This window comes from Corvus kubaryi, unplaced genomic scaffold (genome assembly GCF_017639235.1).
Source record: "Corvus kubaryi isolate FWS band 111438036 unplaced genomic scaffold, C.kubaryi_AGA036_p1.0 37052, whole genome shotgun sequence".
NCBI classification, from domain to species: domain Eukaryota; kingdom Metazoa; phylum Chordata; class Aves; order Passeriformes; family Corvidae; genus Corvus; species Corvus kubaryi.
In genome coordinates, this window is record NW_024581021.1 from 74,524 (window position 1) to 89,351 (window position 14,828).

The 14,828-nt window shown below is 54.1% G+C and overlaps 4 protein-coding genes across 5 annotated transcripts in view; all 4 read right to left on the minus strand.

Moving 5' to 3' along the window:
* Nucleotides 1-1,084, minus strand: part of LOC121661061 (keratin-associated protein 5-2-like) — a 1,440-nt gene extending 356 nt beyond the window's left edge. Inside the window, exons 1-2 of the mRNA XM_042020815.1 lie at nucleotides 976-1,084; nucleotides 1-621 (exon numbers count right to left, since the gene is read on the minus strand). The exon at nucleotides 1-621 is cut by the window's left edge and continues 356 nt beyond it. Of these exons, the coding sequence (XP_041876749.1) occupies nucleotides 1-600 (600 nt within the window). The 5' untranslated portion in view covers nucleotides 601-621; nucleotides 976-1,084. The remainder of the gene's footprint in view (nucleotides 622-975) is intronic.
* Nucleotides 1,085-2,835: 1,751 nt separating this feature from the next.
* LOC121661066 (keratinocyte proline-rich protein-like) lies at nucleotides 2,836-4,637 on the minus strand. The gene is made up of 2 exons (XM_042020823.1): nucleotides 4,474-4,637; nucleotides 2,836-3,911 (listed from the first exon to the last, which is right to left on the minus strand). The coding sequence occupies exon 2, from the start codon at nucleotides 3,908-3,910 to the stop codon at nucleotides 3,287-3,289; it is 624 nt and encodes a 207-aa protein (XP_041876757.1). The 5' UTR covers nucleotide 3,911; nucleotides 4,474-4,637; the 3' UTR covers nucleotides 2,836-3,286.
* Nucleotides 4,638-6,280: 1,643 nt separating this feature from the next.
* LOC121661062 (late cornified envelope protein 1D-like) lies at nucleotides 6,281-7,419 on the minus strand. Of its 2 annotated transcripts, none has more exons than XM_042020817.1 (2): nucleotides 7,282-7,419; nucleotides 6,281-6,824 (listed from the first exon to the last, which is right to left on the minus strand). In XM_042020817.1, the coding sequence occupies exons 1-2, from the start codon at nucleotides 7,394-7,396 to the stop codon at nucleotides 6,562-6,564; spliced, it is 378 nt and encodes a 125-aa protein (XP_041876751.1). In that variant the 5' UTR covers nucleotides 7,397-7,419; the 3' UTR covers nucleotides 6,281-6,561. The 2 variants fall into 2 exon arrangements, with proteins under 2 accessions (XP_041876751.1, XP_041876750.1); XM_042020816.1 differs by having other exon boundaries at nucleotides 6,281-6,844.
* A 2,617-nt stretch (nucleotides 7,420-10,036) lies between these two features.
* LOC121661086 (keratin-associated protein 10-1-like) overlaps nucleotides 10,037-14,828 on the minus strand; it is a 5,815-nt gene continuing 1,023 nt past the window's right edge. The window contains 5 exon segments of the mRNA XM_042020853.1: nucleotides 10,037-10,599; nucleotides 10,977-11,164; nucleotides 12,831-12,868; nucleotides 14,568-14,825; nucleotide 14,828. The exon segment at nucleotide 14,828 is cut by the window's right edge and continues 330 nt beyond it. Coding sequence (XP_041876787.1) covers nucleotides 10,326-10,599; nucleotides 10,977-11,164; nucleotides 12,831-12,868; nucleotides 14,568-14,825; nucleotide 14,828 — 759 coding nt within the window. The 3' untranslated portion in view covers nucleotides 10,037-10,325.

The following is a 14,828-nucleotide window of genomic DNA, read 5'->3' on the forward strand; positions in this document are numbered from 1 at the left end:
GGGACAGATCTGCACTGGAGGGGGACAGGTCTGCACTGGAGGGGGACAGGCCTGCACTGGAGGGGGACAGGTCTGCACTGGGATGCTCTGCACGGGCTTCCCACAGCACGGCTTCCCGCCCTGGGCCCCTGACCCGTGGCACCTCTCGGAGCAGACGGATCTCCCGTAGCCCTGGCATCCCCCCGAGCCCCCGTAGGTGTACGTGGGCCTCCTGACGCAGCTGGAGCTGCCCCCATGGCACGAGCCCGAGGATCCATGGCACCTCTCGGAGCACACGGACCTCCCGTAGCCCTGGCATCCCCCTGATGCCCCGTAGCTGTACGTGGGTCTCCTGACGCAGCTGGAGCCCCCTCCGTGGCACGAGGAGGAGGAGCCGGAGTAGCCGTGGCAGCGCTCGGAGCAGCGGGGCTGCCAGTAGCCGTAGTGCCGGTAGTCGTGGCCCCTCATGCCCTCCACGCCTTCGCCGTCACAGCCCGAGGAGCAGCAGTTGGCGTAGCCGTAGCGGAAGGGCGTGCGCCGGGTGTCCAGCCAGGATCCCGAGGGATCGTACCAGGTGGAGTTCAGGTTGAAGTAGGATTCTCTTCCAGAGGAGTAAATCATGTTGGGGCTGTAGGGAAAAACCTGGAAAAGAGATGGGTTGGTGTCAGCATCTCCTCTGATTCCATTTAATTTCCATGGGCTTATCCTGAGAGCCTGGATCCTGAGGAAATTCCTGCAGTTGCCCAACAACTGGCCAGATTACACCCAAACCCTCTTTCTGAGCTTCCCTTTCAATTTTTTCCCCTCCAGGAACAAAACCAACCACAAGGCACCGTAGCACGTGATGGCACCGCTGTAAATCCCATCCCCAGGTCCCACAAGAGCTTCTCCCGTGGCTCAGCCCATCACCCCTGGGAGCAGAGCGTGGTCTGAAGGGTCAGGCGTGACCTCCCACACCCAGACCCCCACCCAAGAAGGGACCCAGCTGAGTCTCACCAGCTCTCAAGCGAAGTCAGGCGCTGCCCAGGGGAGCAGAATGTGAGAGGCCAAGGGGCCGAGGGCTTTTATAGAGCTCTGAGTGTTCCCCTGCACATGAAACACGCAGCAGGAACGAGGATTAAATTATTTATTGGCAAAACATCTCCTCCATTTGGATGCTGTTCCCAGTGCTTGGCATGTTCTGCTTGACTCACGATTTCTGATAAGCATCTTTAATTATAACATCGGGCCCCAGCGGGGCACATAAAAGACTGACATGGCTTAAGCCACACTTCGTCTGTGTGAGACAGGTAATAAAGGACTTATTCACCCTCTGCAGGGGACCAGGACACTGACGGGTGACCTGTGAGTCAGGAGCTGTGATGGCAGCTCTGGCCCAGCCCTCCCTTCCCACTGCCCGTGAGGAGCATTTCCAGGTGAAGCACGAGCAGGTGATGGGAAGAGCCAGCTCAGAGCCACCGAAACCAAATTGTGCTCGGTGATGAAGAGGTTGGGGAGGGCCTGACACGGGTTTTCCAGGGAATTTCTGGCTGCCTCATCCCTGGAAGTGTCCAAGGCCAGGTTGGACAGGGCTGGGGTAGTGGAAGGTGTCCCTGCCTGGGGGAGTTGGAGTGAGATGATCCTTAAGGTCCCTTCGAGGCCAAGCCATTCCGTGATTCTGTTTCCTCTCTGTTTCTGCATTCCAGGCTTGGCCCCCTCCCCATGGCCAAGATGATCCTTTAAGGTCCCTCCCAACCCAAACCATCCACGATTCCATGGTTCTGAGTGCGATGCTGGTGCTGCCCCAACTCCTGCGGGGTTTTTTGACGCAGTCTCCCACCGCAGCCTTGGGGTCAAGCTGGTGAAGGCTTGGTCTGGCTGGATGAACCACGTGGGGGTGATTCTGGTGCTGGTGCTGTTTAATATCTCAATTAAAGCCCTGGATAATGGGATGGACTTGGAAAATCCTCACTGGATTGGGGTGAGCGGCTGGAATTGCTGAAGGAAAGGTCCCGTGGCTGGGATGGGGTGGCTGGGATGGCGTAACTGGGATGGGGTAACTGGGATGGGGTAACTGGGATGCGAGGGCTGATGCAAAGCAGCTTGGAAGATGAACTGGACCAAATAGGACCTGGAAGTGAGGGCTGAGCTGGCCCTTGGTCTGTGGGCTCTGAGTCACCACGCAGGAAACGGGAAAGGGCTGGGAAGAAAATCCCTAATAAAAAAAAAAGGCTCTCCCAAGTTAAATTTTATAGGTAAGTGGTTTTTTTATTTGGCTAAAATGAGACACGAGAAAAATAAGTGGTTGTGGTGAAGGAAACGAGGATGAATTTCCTTTTGTCCTTCCCAGTTGTCCGCGGTGGTTGTGTGAGGACACGTTGGGGCGATGCTGAGGCAACACAAAGAAATTAAATCAGATATTTCAATGCACTTTGTGGGAGGATTTTCTGGCAAAGTCAGGAGAAGGAGCACGTTACCCATGTGCCTGCAAGAGCCTGGCCTGCACCTTCCTGCGGGAGTGAAAAGGCATCCCCGGCATGCACAACCGCACCTCCCGTGCCGGGCCATGCGCTCATTATCGTAATTAACATTTAAATGAGGATGTCCTCCCCGTGCACAGGGGAAGAAGCTGCAGAGCAAATGTTTGTGCCTGTATCTGTCCATCCCGAGGTCCTGGAGTGGGTAAACCACGGTGTGGAGGATTTTCCACCACCCCGCCTGGTGGAACGGCTGCAGCCAGAGCTGAACCCCTCACCCGTGAACCCTGATTCTGATTTAAATGCACAGATTTCCTTGTGAGAGCTTTAATGGCTTTTAACGTCTTCTCATCGTAATGTCGGTGATGCTTGTAGGGGTAAGAAAGAGAGGAACCAAGGGTTTGCTAAATATTTTTCAACTTTATTCTTGAATACACGGGGAGGAGATAAAATCGCAGGAGTCCTTGGTGCTCCTGCCGTCACAGTGATTCCTTTTTCTTCCCAGGATAGTCCTGGTGCTGCTTTCAAACAGCCTTGAAAGCACAGTCCGGTGAACCGCCGGGAGAAGGCGAATCCGTGGTGGCTCCTCCATCTCCCAGTGCTCCTCAGAAGGGGGAACACCCAGCTGCTGTTCCCCAGGGAAAACCAAACCAGGCAGGGGAGGACGCTGGGAATTTAAAGTGTGGCTGCTGGGGCCATGCGGGGGATTGCGGACCCCAAATCTGATGTGCAAAGAGCAGGAACGGGCCCAGAGCGGGGCTGGGAGCATCCTTCGGGCAGGGGGTGAATCCCCCCCCAGCCCTGCCATGAGGGGATAGGAGCTGGGGAGGGGTCCCGGCGCCTCGCTGGGCTCAGCTCTTCACACAGACTGGCACCAGAGTGACCTGCTTGTGCTGCTGGTGGTGGCCAGGGTGTGGTGGCACAGGGACAGCGGCCGGGCAGCAGCGCTGGACGGGCCGGGGGCAGCAGGGGACGGGCCGAGGGCAGCAGGGGACGGGCCGGGGGCAGCGCTGGATGCAGGGACAGCGATGCTGCAGCGGCCGCGGCTGCAGGACCACCGGGGGCTCCTCATCCTGCTCGGGACACTGCTCCACTCGCCTCCGGGGCTTCCCGCAGGATTCGGGCTCCGGCCAGGGCTGGCACGGGCGGTGTTGCTCCAGCGGCCGGCGATGGATCTTCACGGGCGGGGGGCACACGGGGGGCACCGGGCTCACCTCCACCCGCCGCCGGGGCTTGCAACTCTGCGGGGCCGGGCAGCAGCTGGGCTGCGGTGGGCACAGCTGGCCGGAGTGGCAGCCCTGGGGTGGGCTCTGGCAGGACCCCTCACTGTCGTGGCTGAGGCTGCCGGGGTTGTGGCAGATCTTGGGGGAGTCGTGGCAGTGCCCGGTGGAGCTGGGCCATGTCCAGCCCTTCTGGCCGCAGCCCGGGGAGGGCTGGCACAGGTCGTGGTCGGTGCTGCCTTTCTGGTAGAGCATCCTGGGACAGAGATCACAGAATCTGGGAGTTATTGGGGTTGGAAAAGAATTCCAGGCTCATCCAGCCCAACCTGTGATGGATCAACATCGTTTCGCCCAGCCCAGAGCACTGAGTGCCATATCCAGGAATTCCTTGGACACCTCCAGGGATGGCCACTCCAAACCTCCCCGGGCAGTTCCAAGGCCTGACCGCCTTTTCCAGGAAGAAATTCCTCCTGGTGCCCACCCTGAGCCTCCCCTGGCCCAGCCTGAGGCCGTTCCCTCTCTCTTGTCCCTGTTCCCTGGGAGCAGAGCCTGACCCCCCCGGCTGCCCCCTCCTGTCAGGGACTTGTGCAGAGCCACAAGGTCCCCCCTGAGCCCCCTTTTCTCCAGGCTGAGCCCCCCCAATTCCCTCGGGAGCTGCTTCCCCCATGACTCACAAATCCTTTGAGAGTGACCAAGCCCTTGGGCATAAGCAGCCTGGGAAAAAGAAAACAAACCACCGATGCCTTTTTTTTTTTTTTTTTTTGCTATTTCCAAGAAAAAACTGAGGAATCTGAGAGGGCTGAGAGACTCCAACTCACCCTGTGAGCGGAGACGGACGGGCTGAGCAGGGAGTCGGAGTCCTGAGGACAGAGCTGGGGCTGAAAGCTTTTATAAGTGGCCGAGCTCTGCTGGGAATGAGGCACGTCCTGGGAATGAATAGCTGAGCACTGAGGCCGCTGCCGTGTGTGTGTTTTGTTTCTGGCACTCGCTGTCGGATTAATCAGCCGCAATTAGCGCCTGCCCCGGTGTCAGCGCAGCTCCGCAGAGGCAGTGGCCATTATCTCATTACTTCTCCCACTGGTCATGCTCAAATGGGCTCCTAGCTCGTGTTAGTCAGGCGGGAGCCTGCGATGAGGATACCTGGAATGCCGGGATGCTGAGTGATGTGCCCAAAAGGAGACTCTGGTGGCAGTGGGAAAACCACGGGAAGGTGCGGGAGTCCTTCCAGAGGAAGACGAGGGATTCCAGGGTGGCCCCAGCAGCGTGAGGAGCAGCGGGTGTTGTTCTTGTGGGTGACTGGGGGATGGGAATCCAGGACCACGGCAGGCTGGGGATGGGATGTTTGTTCCCTGATTTAAATGGATTAATTCCCTCCCAAGTGCAGAGCACCTCGGCCAAGTGAGTGGTTAGGGCAAGGAAAAGCCTTTTATGTGTGGAAAGTCTGGAATGGGGACACCAGAGGAGCGATGACCTCACACACAAACAATTCCAGGCCCTGCCAAGCACCGTGTCCACCTTTCTGGCATTTTTGCTTTGATTCACGGTCTGTGGAGCTGCTCCATTTCGCATTTCTGTGGCCGGGACATTTTTTAAATGGAAAATTCCTCTCCCGGGAGCCCCTGGGGCTCCAAAGGCACTTCCATGTGGAGGCTCTGCCAGGGATGCTCAGAGCTCTCTCCAGTGGAATTTGGGTTTGAATCACTGGGAAAAGCACGTGCAGAATTCAGGGGTGTGGCTCCAGGGCTGTGCTGGCACCTGACACGGCTCTGCTGTGATTTATTCTGTAGCTACTGGAGAAGTGGAAGTGCCTGGCAGGAAGCCATGGGATTTGTGGGGAAAGATGGAAAAAACCTCGGGATCTGTTATGGCCAAGGAGGATTTTAGGTTTAGAACTCATTGCCAGAGTCCCAGAGGTTTATGCTGGGTTTGGATTTTTTTCACGTTCGAGGAGTTTCCGAGTCACTTCCTGAGGATTTCACAGATCCCCAAGTGTGAATGATGAATTTCTGAATCTCATCTCTTAAAGTTTCCCATATTTTAACAGAACCCAGAGATAACGACTCAGGATTTCTGAATCCTTCAGGCTGGACTTAAGTCTGAGCAACCTGGGCTAGTGGGAGGTGTCAGGGGGTGGGACTGGATGAGCTTTACAGTCCCTTCCAACCTGAATAATCCTGTGACTCCATGACCTCCACATCTTCCAGTGATTCCCTCCCTCCGTGCAGACCTCCCTTGCTGGTCTATTTAATCTCATGGACAAGCTATCAAACCTTTTAAGAAGCCTCCCTTAAAGCTCTGCAAATTCTCTGGAAAGATTCCCATCAGGAAAAAAAGACCTTCAGCTCTGGCTTTAGGACCACAGAGACGCTTCTTAGGACCACAGAGATGATCTTCAAATCAGCAGGAGGAAGATGGAATTAAACTCATGCTCCTCTTGCTGAGGTGACATTTTTCACTTGCCAAGTCCCAGTTCACCAGGTACACGGGGTGTTGTCATCGTAGAGTGACAAACATGCAAAATTAATTACGTTAATCAATTAGGCAAACACTAAACACATCCTACACCAGAGCCGCTGTTTAAAGGATAAAGATAAATGAATAAACATAACCCAGGAGTTTGCAAGATCAGAAGTTACAAATTTTATTGTCTTTCATGACTAATTGGGGATTAAAGAAAGAGAAGGGAGAAGGAGATTTGGGCAGCATTAAACATCCCACACACCAGGAGGGAAAGGAAGAGCAGGACCAGAAACTCGCTGGGCAGCGGCTTCAGGGCACAGCAAAGCACTCGGGGGCGAAGGGCAGCAAAGAGGAGAAGTTCTACGGTGTCTAAGCACAGAGGGAAGAGCGTTCGGGGTGTTATCCACAACCCCATCCATATCCAAGACGGAATGAGCCGGGTGGGTTCAGTTGCCGCCGCAGCAGCCGCCGTTGCCGCCGCCGCAGCAGCCGCTGTTGTTGTTGCTGATGGTGTAGCAGCAGGACATGGGCATGCAGCAGGACTGCATGGGCATGCAGCAGGGGGTGCAGCACTGCATGGGGCTGCAGCACATCGGCGTCTTGCAGCACCGCGGGCTGCTGTAGCAGGTCACGGAGTAATTATTTCCACCGCAGCATCCTCCGCAGCAACCGTTGGACATCTTGGGGGGTGGTGGGAGAGAAGGAGAGGCTGGAAGGAGCAGAGAGAGGCTGTGAGTGGGAGAAGGAGGTTTGAGAATATGGGGTTAAATCAGAGCTCTGTTCATGAATTCGTATTTGGGGGTTCAAGGAGGGGAAAGTCAGGGGTGTCTCGTTTGTAAATCGTGGCTGGAACTCCTCTGGGTTTTTCCTGCGGTGCAGCTGCCCAGCGACTCATTCCGAGGCATCCCTGGTGTCTGAGGAAGGGCAGCTCAGCATCGAGTTCTCACTCTGGGCCCTTCTGGAACATTCTCCGTCCCCTTGCCCTGCATGGCCCTGGTGATACTCCCAGAGCCTCCCCGGACATTTCCAGCTCGTGCCTGTAACTCCTCCTGCAGAGTTCGTAAAACCCCGACTTCCAAGCCCATCCCAGATCCCCAGCAACACTTGGATACTGCTGTAAGATATCCAAAATTCCCCTTTGGGAAGTGTTAGGAGTTCTCACTTACCCTGCTGAAGAGTGAGGAGAGGTGAAGGCAGGAGAAGACGAGCGAATGAAGAGAGCTGGGCCCAGAGCCCTTTTATACTCCCAGCCAGCCTTCCTCCTGGAAGTGAGACAGGCATTGACCATTCCAACTTCCCTGTTTATCCATCCAAACCCATATTTTTTAGCCATATGTGTCGCCTGGAATTTGCATTTCGCCTCATTACTGCTGATCACCACCCTTGTTCTGCCTCGTCACGGTTTAGCCCGGAGATAATCAAAGGGCTCCCATGAATTTGGATGAATTTGTCCTCCCCACAACCTTGCGAGGGAGCCAAAAAATGCGGCCTCGTATCTGCTGGACAGAGATGTTCCGGGACTGACTCAGGAGCAGCTGGTGCTGAATCAGTGCGGGAGCCGAAACCGAACCCCGGCATCGTGCCGGTTGTTTCATCGGAATGGTGTTTGGAGCAAATTGGGAAAGTGGCAGGAAAAGGGGGTGTTTGTTCCCGGTCACCAGATGCGGACATGAGCAGGGATCAAGGAGTGTTTGGGATGTCTGGGGCTCAGTCACCCGCATGTGACTCTGTGCAAAACCATCGCGGAATGGTTCGGGTTGGGAAGGACACGTCCGACCAAACCCGGTTGCTCAGAGCTCCATCCAGCCTGTCCTTGGACACTTCCAGGTTTGGGAAGTTCTCGTTTTATTTATTCATTTGGATGGTTAGTAGTATTTTTATGAATGTTTTAATTAAACAGTTAAGGGGCTGCTCTGCCTGTGCAAGAGGCGACACAAGGGACGGTGGCTCCGGGACTGGGTGTGATGCACCCCCAAGTCAACATTTCCCTCCTGCAGCCTCCCCTGGCATCCAGCTGAAATCCAGCTGGGTCTTGGGACCCTGGCCCTAAGCAGAACCCCCCTGGCCAGACCCCCAGTGGGGAGGGAGGGGTTTGGATTTGGTGCAGGGCCCTCTGAGGGTATTAGAAGGGGCAGCAGCCCAGAATGAGCCAAAGGTGAGAAGATTGAAGTGGAAGAGAAGTGCCCAGCATGGAAACTGGTCCCAGCTGGGCTGGTGGAGCTGAGTGGGAGGCAGGGACTCAGAAGGACAATTTGTTGAGGTGAAACCATTTTCTGGGAGGGAGACAGGTCAAGGCAAGGCAGAGCCTTGGGCAGCTGAACCCTGGCAGGAACACCAGGGAGGAATTTTGGGAGGAATTTTTTCACGCTCCGAAATTGCAGCTCTCAGTTGAGGACCTTGCCACATTATCCTGTGAGCTGCCTAATGAGAGGATGGTGGATCCTGCCTGGCCAGTTCCCTGCTGCTGCCTGACATCCTCAGGGATCCCAGAGCTGCTCGGGAGAGGGGTCAGCCCAGGTGAGCTGAGACCGGCCACGAGGACGGTGACGGGGACCTTGGTTTGCTCTCTGTGCAGTGCAAGGGGGAGCAGATTGGGATTTCAGAGCTGTTTCATTCCTGCAGGAAATGCCAACAGCTCCTTCCCAGGCTTCCCTGGCATGAGAGCAATTCCTGGAGTGAAATACTGGAGAAGCAACGCAGGTAATTGTGACTTCTCCGTGAAGGACAGGAGAACATGCGCGGCATTTCCTTCCTGGTAGGAGACAGAAATGCGCTTGGACAGATGCGTTCGTTAATTCACAAGGAGTTAATGGGGCAGAAGCAAAGGGATGCACTCCACTTGTGCCTCCTGAGGGAAATTTCCCACTGGCAAATCCTGCAGCTGTGAGAAAGGAATCGAGGTGGGCATTTCCCACCCTGGGTGCTCGTGCCCAGCTCTTGCTGGAACCAAAGTACCCGAATCCTTTTTGGGGAGTGGGATATGGATCATAATTCCAACAAGGGACTGAAGCAGGGTGGAAACAGAGTCAGAAAAGGGCATTAAATACATCAGAAGGACGGCGCTGCAGAGCCCTCAAGTTTTGATACAACCCCAACTGACCCTCGAAGGCAGCAGTTTCTCAGCAGTTGTTTTACAGCTTCAGCTCAATACCTGGTGACTGAGTTTGGCAGAGGCAGAGCCTCCATGTCCTGCCAGGCTGTCTGCAGGGACTGGCTGTAGGTCCTGAGGCAGATCTTTGGCTGGCAGAAATTCACGGAGCTTTCCCAGTCGGGATGTGTCTGTGCCAGACTCCTTCAGAAAACATTCCCGTCCTCGGTGAGTTTATGAATTATTTTCATAGAATCAGAAACTGGTTTGGGTTGGAAGGGACCTTAAACATCATCCAGTCCCACCCCCTGCCATGGGCAGCGACACCTTCCACTATCCCAGGTTGCTCCAAGCCCCATCCAACCTGGCCTTGGACACCTCCAGGGATGGCGCAACCAGAAATTCCCTGGAAAAGCTTTGCCAGGGCCTAACTACCCTCACAGGGAACGATTTCTTCCCAATATCCAACCTAAATTTCCCCTCTGTCACTCTGACCCCATTCCCTGTGTCCTGTCCCTGCAGTTCCTGAGGAAAAGTCCCTCTCCAGCTTTCCTGTAACCCCTCCAGGTCCTGTGAGGTGCTGTGAGATCTCCACACGACCTTCTCCTCTCCTATTTTCTTCCTATTTCTCTATTATTTTATACTGAGAGGGCAAATATCGCTCCCAGAGGTGCCAGAAACTCCTGTTTGAATTAATGTATCAGGGATGCCCTGATTTTCTTTGTGTTCCTCTAGTGAACACCTTGGAGACAGGAAAAAACACCAGGAAAAGGCAAAAAGCGCAGCAAAACCCTCTGGATCCATCAGCGAACAAACAGACCAACACCAGCAGGTTGCAGGGTCACAAACTACAGATTTTATTGGTTTTTTTCAGACAGATTGAAGCAAAACAGTGACGAAAAGAGTGAAAATCCCACACACCAAGAGGAAAATGAAGAGCAGGATCAGCGCTCCCGTGGGAAACTCGCTGGGCAGCGGCTTCAGGGCACATCACGAGCACGCGGTGAGAGAAGGCAGGAGAAGAAGAGGAGAAGTTCTACGGTGTCTAAGCACAGAGGGAAGAGCGTTCGGGGTGTTATCCACAACCCCATCCATATCCAAGACGGAATGAGCCGGGTGGGTTCAGTTGCCGCCGCAGCAGCCGCCGTTGCCGCCGCCGCAGCAGCCGCTGTTGTTGCTGCTGATGGTGTAGCAGCAGGACATGGGCATGCAGCAGGACTGCATGGGCATGCAGCAGGGGCTGCAGCAGGGGGTGCAGCAGGGGGTGCAGCACTGCATGGGGCTGCAGCACATCGGCCTCTTGCAGCCCTTGGGGCTGCTATAGCAGCACACGGAGTAACTTCCACCGCCGCCGCAGCATCCGTTGGGCATCTTGGTGATGGGAGTGGAGGCGGAGCTGGAAGGGAAGGAGAGAGTTTGTCTTTTTCTCTGCTTGGATCTCCCAGGGGCTGAGGCAGCTTAAAGCATTCATATCCCCAAATCCATCCCAAACTGGCCGGGGAAGTGCCTGGTGTCCAGAATCCCAGGACAGCCTGTCCCAGGAATCACATTCCAGTGTTGGACTCCTGTGCTTTTTGGCATTTTGTCCAGCACTGGTTCTGCCAGAGAGAAACCGCTCGGGTGCTGCCCAAAACCAATCTCTGGTCCCAAACCCAATCTGTGATCCCAAATCTTCTGTAGTGTCCAGTCCCAAAGCAGGCAGCCCAGAAAATCCTGGAGAAGCCCACGGAAACAGAGTCCCAAAGTAAAGGCAAGTAGCAAAGTCCAACTTACCCTACTGAGCAGTGAAGGGAGGAGAGGAGAAGTCGAGATGATCGAATGAAGACCCCTGGGTTGGGGAGCCTTTTATATGCTCCAAAGCCTCCTCCCCTGGAAATGAGGCATCCCTTGGCAATTCTGACTCCATGGATCACCCGGGGTATCCCCTCACGTGTCTTCTGGTGTTTAATCTTTACCTCTTTCTGTTTGCTCACCACCTCATTTGTGCCCCATAATTACTCGTCCAGAGGAACGACAGATGCAAATTTTCTAAAGGATTTGCGTTAATGGGACCGGGAGGGAGGGAGCTCTGAGCTACTCCCATCCAAAAGGAATGACACAGGGACACGGGGATGCTTAACAACGTGCCTGGGGGGAGCCAGGTGCTGAAGCAGTGGGACAACCACGCCCGGAACTTGGAACTGTCATTGCTCATGTGTCCCCTCTGCCCTTGGCTGGGACTTTTGGGGTCCAGTGGAAACTATTGGTCAGTGGGAATCCTTTTTTCCCTGCCTCCGTGGTCAATGTTTAGGCTGAAATTTCCCCTTTCTCAGTCTTGCTCTTGGGCCTCCCTTCAGGGTTCTGGGCCCTCACACACCATTTTTTATTCTTGTTGTATTATTAAGATTTTTTTTCATTTTCATCCGTGGAACGGATGGATTGAGTCTAAATGGAGCGGCTTTCAAAGCAGCAGTACACACTGAAGGTTTTTCCCTGTGTTGGTTCCATGCATCCCATTTTCCGAGATTACTCCAAAGGTTTCTGACACTGAGGAGACTCGTGGTGATCACATTTGAGTGTTCACATGAGCAACCATGGCCACATGCAGAGCAGGGACAACTCCACGTTAGGAGGTGTTGATGGTGTTTCCATGTGATGAGAGGGGCCTCCAGTAAAAGATGGGAATTCCAGGATGCTGAGGCAGCACCAATTCATGGCAAAAAGAGGCGGCCATCATGTTCAGGAGACTCTGACTGTGAGGCTGACAGGATGGCAGGTGATCCCGGGTGACTGGGACGGGATCTGCCTTTCCAGGATGTGACCATGACCTGCTGTGACGTCGGGTGTCCCTTCTGGAATTGTCCCCAGGGGAGCATTGTTTTGGTCACTCAATAATCAAGAGTTGCCTGCAGGAAGAAATGTCCTCCTTGTGTAAACCCTCAAACATCTCCCCTGAATCAATCATTCATCGCATTTTTATCAGGGTTTATTGTTGCCTTGTTGGCCAGGACGATCCCAGTGTTGTAGTCATAGAAATATGGAATGGTTTGGGTTGGATGGAACCCCAAATATCATCCAGTCCAACCCTCCTGGATGGGCAGGGACTCCTTCCACTATCCCAGGTTGCTTCAACCCCATCCAGCCCAGCCTTGGACACTGCCAGGGATGGGGCACCCATGGAATATCCTGTGCCAGGGCATCACCACCCTCCCAAGGAAGGATTTCTTCCCAATATCCCATCTAAACCTGGCTCTTCTCCAGGCTGAACCACCCCACCACTCTCAGCATTTATGGCATTTTCCTGCTCTTCAACGCCATTTATCCTGCACTTGGGTCAGAAATAACATCTACACCAAGTTCCTTTTACAGGCCACATTCCATCCTGCGATGTCCTTGGAAACTTCCGGGAGTTTGAGTTGCAGGACCTATTTGAATCTGTTCCTGCATCTTTTCCAATGTAGGATAAGGCCACATTGGGTGGAGCTCTGGTCTAGCTGGAGGTGTCCCTGTCCATGACAGGGGTGTTGGAACGAGATGATTTTTAACATCCCATCCAACACAAACCATTCTATGATTCTGTGATTCAAAGGTGGAATGAATATTCACAAGATCCCCTTAAGAGAATGCACTTTTATTAAATGTTCTGACATGGGATATCCTTCTGCCCTTGCGTTCTGCCTGCTGTACTGGAAATAAAAACCACCCTGAAGACCCCAGCAATGTTTTCAGAAGAGTCAAAGACATCGAGAAGATGATTTTAATGCAGATGTCTCTCGTGTGAAGATTGGAGGAAGCAAATCAAGCCAGAGCTCCAGGCATTTTCCCCAGACCTGCAATTCTCGAGCTGAGTCCTGCATTTGAATAGCAAAGAAAGTCCCAGCCAGGGAAGGGAGGTATCGTTGACTCACGGGTTTGCTATTTTAGGAATGAGGCTTTTAAACTGGATGCCAACCCCGGCTTTCATTCCAGGGTTGGTAGTCCAGGAACGTGCGGGGGAAACGCTCTGCTACTGTAAAAATCATTCAACAATTTCAGGAGGTTCCTAAACTTTTATTTTTGGAAGATGGTGGTGGGAAGAAGATGCTGCCTGCTGTCCAGTGAGTAGTGAATTCCTCTTGGTACCTACTGGAATTCCCCTTCTGAGATCAGGGATGAGCTCCTGCGCACCTCAGAGCTGTTCACAGCTTCCTCCCGAGGCGCAGCTCCGATCTCCACTCTGGGACCAGGGAGAGGACCCAAGGGAATGGCTGGGGCTGTGCCAGGGGAGGTCTAGGCTGGGTATTTCTGGAAAGTTCTTCCCCAGCTGGTGTTGGGCACTGCCCAGGCTCCCCAGGGAATGGTCACTGCCCTGAGGCTGCCAGAGCTCCAGGGGCACTTGGACAGCGCTATCAGGGACAGAGTGGGATTGTTGGGGTGTCTGTGTAGGGCCACGAGCTGGACTCCACGATCCTGGTGGATCCTTTCCAAGTCAGGATGTTCCAGGATTCTCCGGTTTATGGAGTGCTGTGTTTTCAGATGGTGCAGTTATGCCTCGTTCAGTCCTTGCCCTTTGAGTATTAATTACTTCAGCTTTTAGTTCTGCAGTAAAATCTGAGCTGAGGCAAATGATCAGGAGGGGCAAGAAGGGGTCCGGGAATGGTTTGGGCTGGAAAGGACTTTAAAGCTCATCCTGTTCCACCCCTTGCCGTGAGACACCTTCCACTATCCCAGGGTACTCCAAGCCTCATCCAACCTGGCCTTGGACACTTCCAGGGATCCAGGGCAGCCACAGCTGCTCTGGGAACCCATTCCAGAGGATCAGGAATGCTCTGCTTGCTTCAGACACGACCTAATTTGTGCCAACAGCCTGGGCAGCTCTTTGTGTCCCAAATGTTCTGCTGTGCCACTGGAACACCTCCAGGACCTTGGCCAAAGGCACAGATGGTGCCGGAAATGAGGACAAACTCTGGGCAAAGTGACAAATCCCGGGCAAGGTGACAAATTAGGGGCAAAGCCATGTAAGAACAACCAAAAGACCAAATGTTGTGTTTTGCTTAATGCTAAATTTTATTGTCTACAAGTCAAGAGAGGAAATGAAGCGTGATCACAGTAACAGTAAAGATTTCCCAAACACCAAGAGAAGAATGAACACCCCACTAATATCTAATGCCTTATGCAATGGGTGATAAATTCAAGTGTACTCAAGACAGTCAACAATTAAAGGCAGTCAATAACTAAGAGACAGAAAGAAGCAGCAGCTTAAGCTTGAAAAGAAGAAGAAAATCGCTCCAAATTGGCTCCATCACGATGAGAACCAGAAGCAAACGAGCAGCTTTTCACCTCCTTGTGCCCGTTCTCCTTTCACACCAGGCTGGAGCCGTCAGAGCCACCTGGGGACAGCTCAGCAGCTCTTCTTGACACAGCACTGCTGGATGGGGATGCAGGGGACGCAGCACTTCCTCACGGGGGTGCAGCAAACCACCACCGGCTTCTTCACCACACAGGAGCAGCAAGACAGGGACCCGCAGGGGCAGCAGCAGGGCCGTGGGACACAGCACACGGACTTCTGGCACACCTTGGTGCAGCACACGGACTTCTGACACGGGTCACAGCACACGGACTGGCACGGGTCACAGCAGGGCTTCTGGCACGGGTCACAGCACACGG

What these genes read in the sequence shown, in the direction of transcription:
- LOC121661066 (XM_042020823.1), bottom strand. Translation starts at nt 3,910, where the DNA reads ATGCTCTACCAGAAAGGCAGCACCGACCACGACCTGTGCCAGCCCTCC.
- LOC121661062 (XM_042020816.1), bottom strand. Translation starts at nt 7,403, where the DNA reads ATGGTCAATGCCTGTCTCACTTCCAGGAGGAAGGCTGGCTGGGAGTAT. An exon ending in TCTCCTCACTCTTCAGCAGG is followed by an intron (nt 6,845 to 7,281) that starts GTAAGTGAGAAC and finishes TCCCACTCACAG; the next exon opens with CCTCTCTCTGCTCCTTCCAG.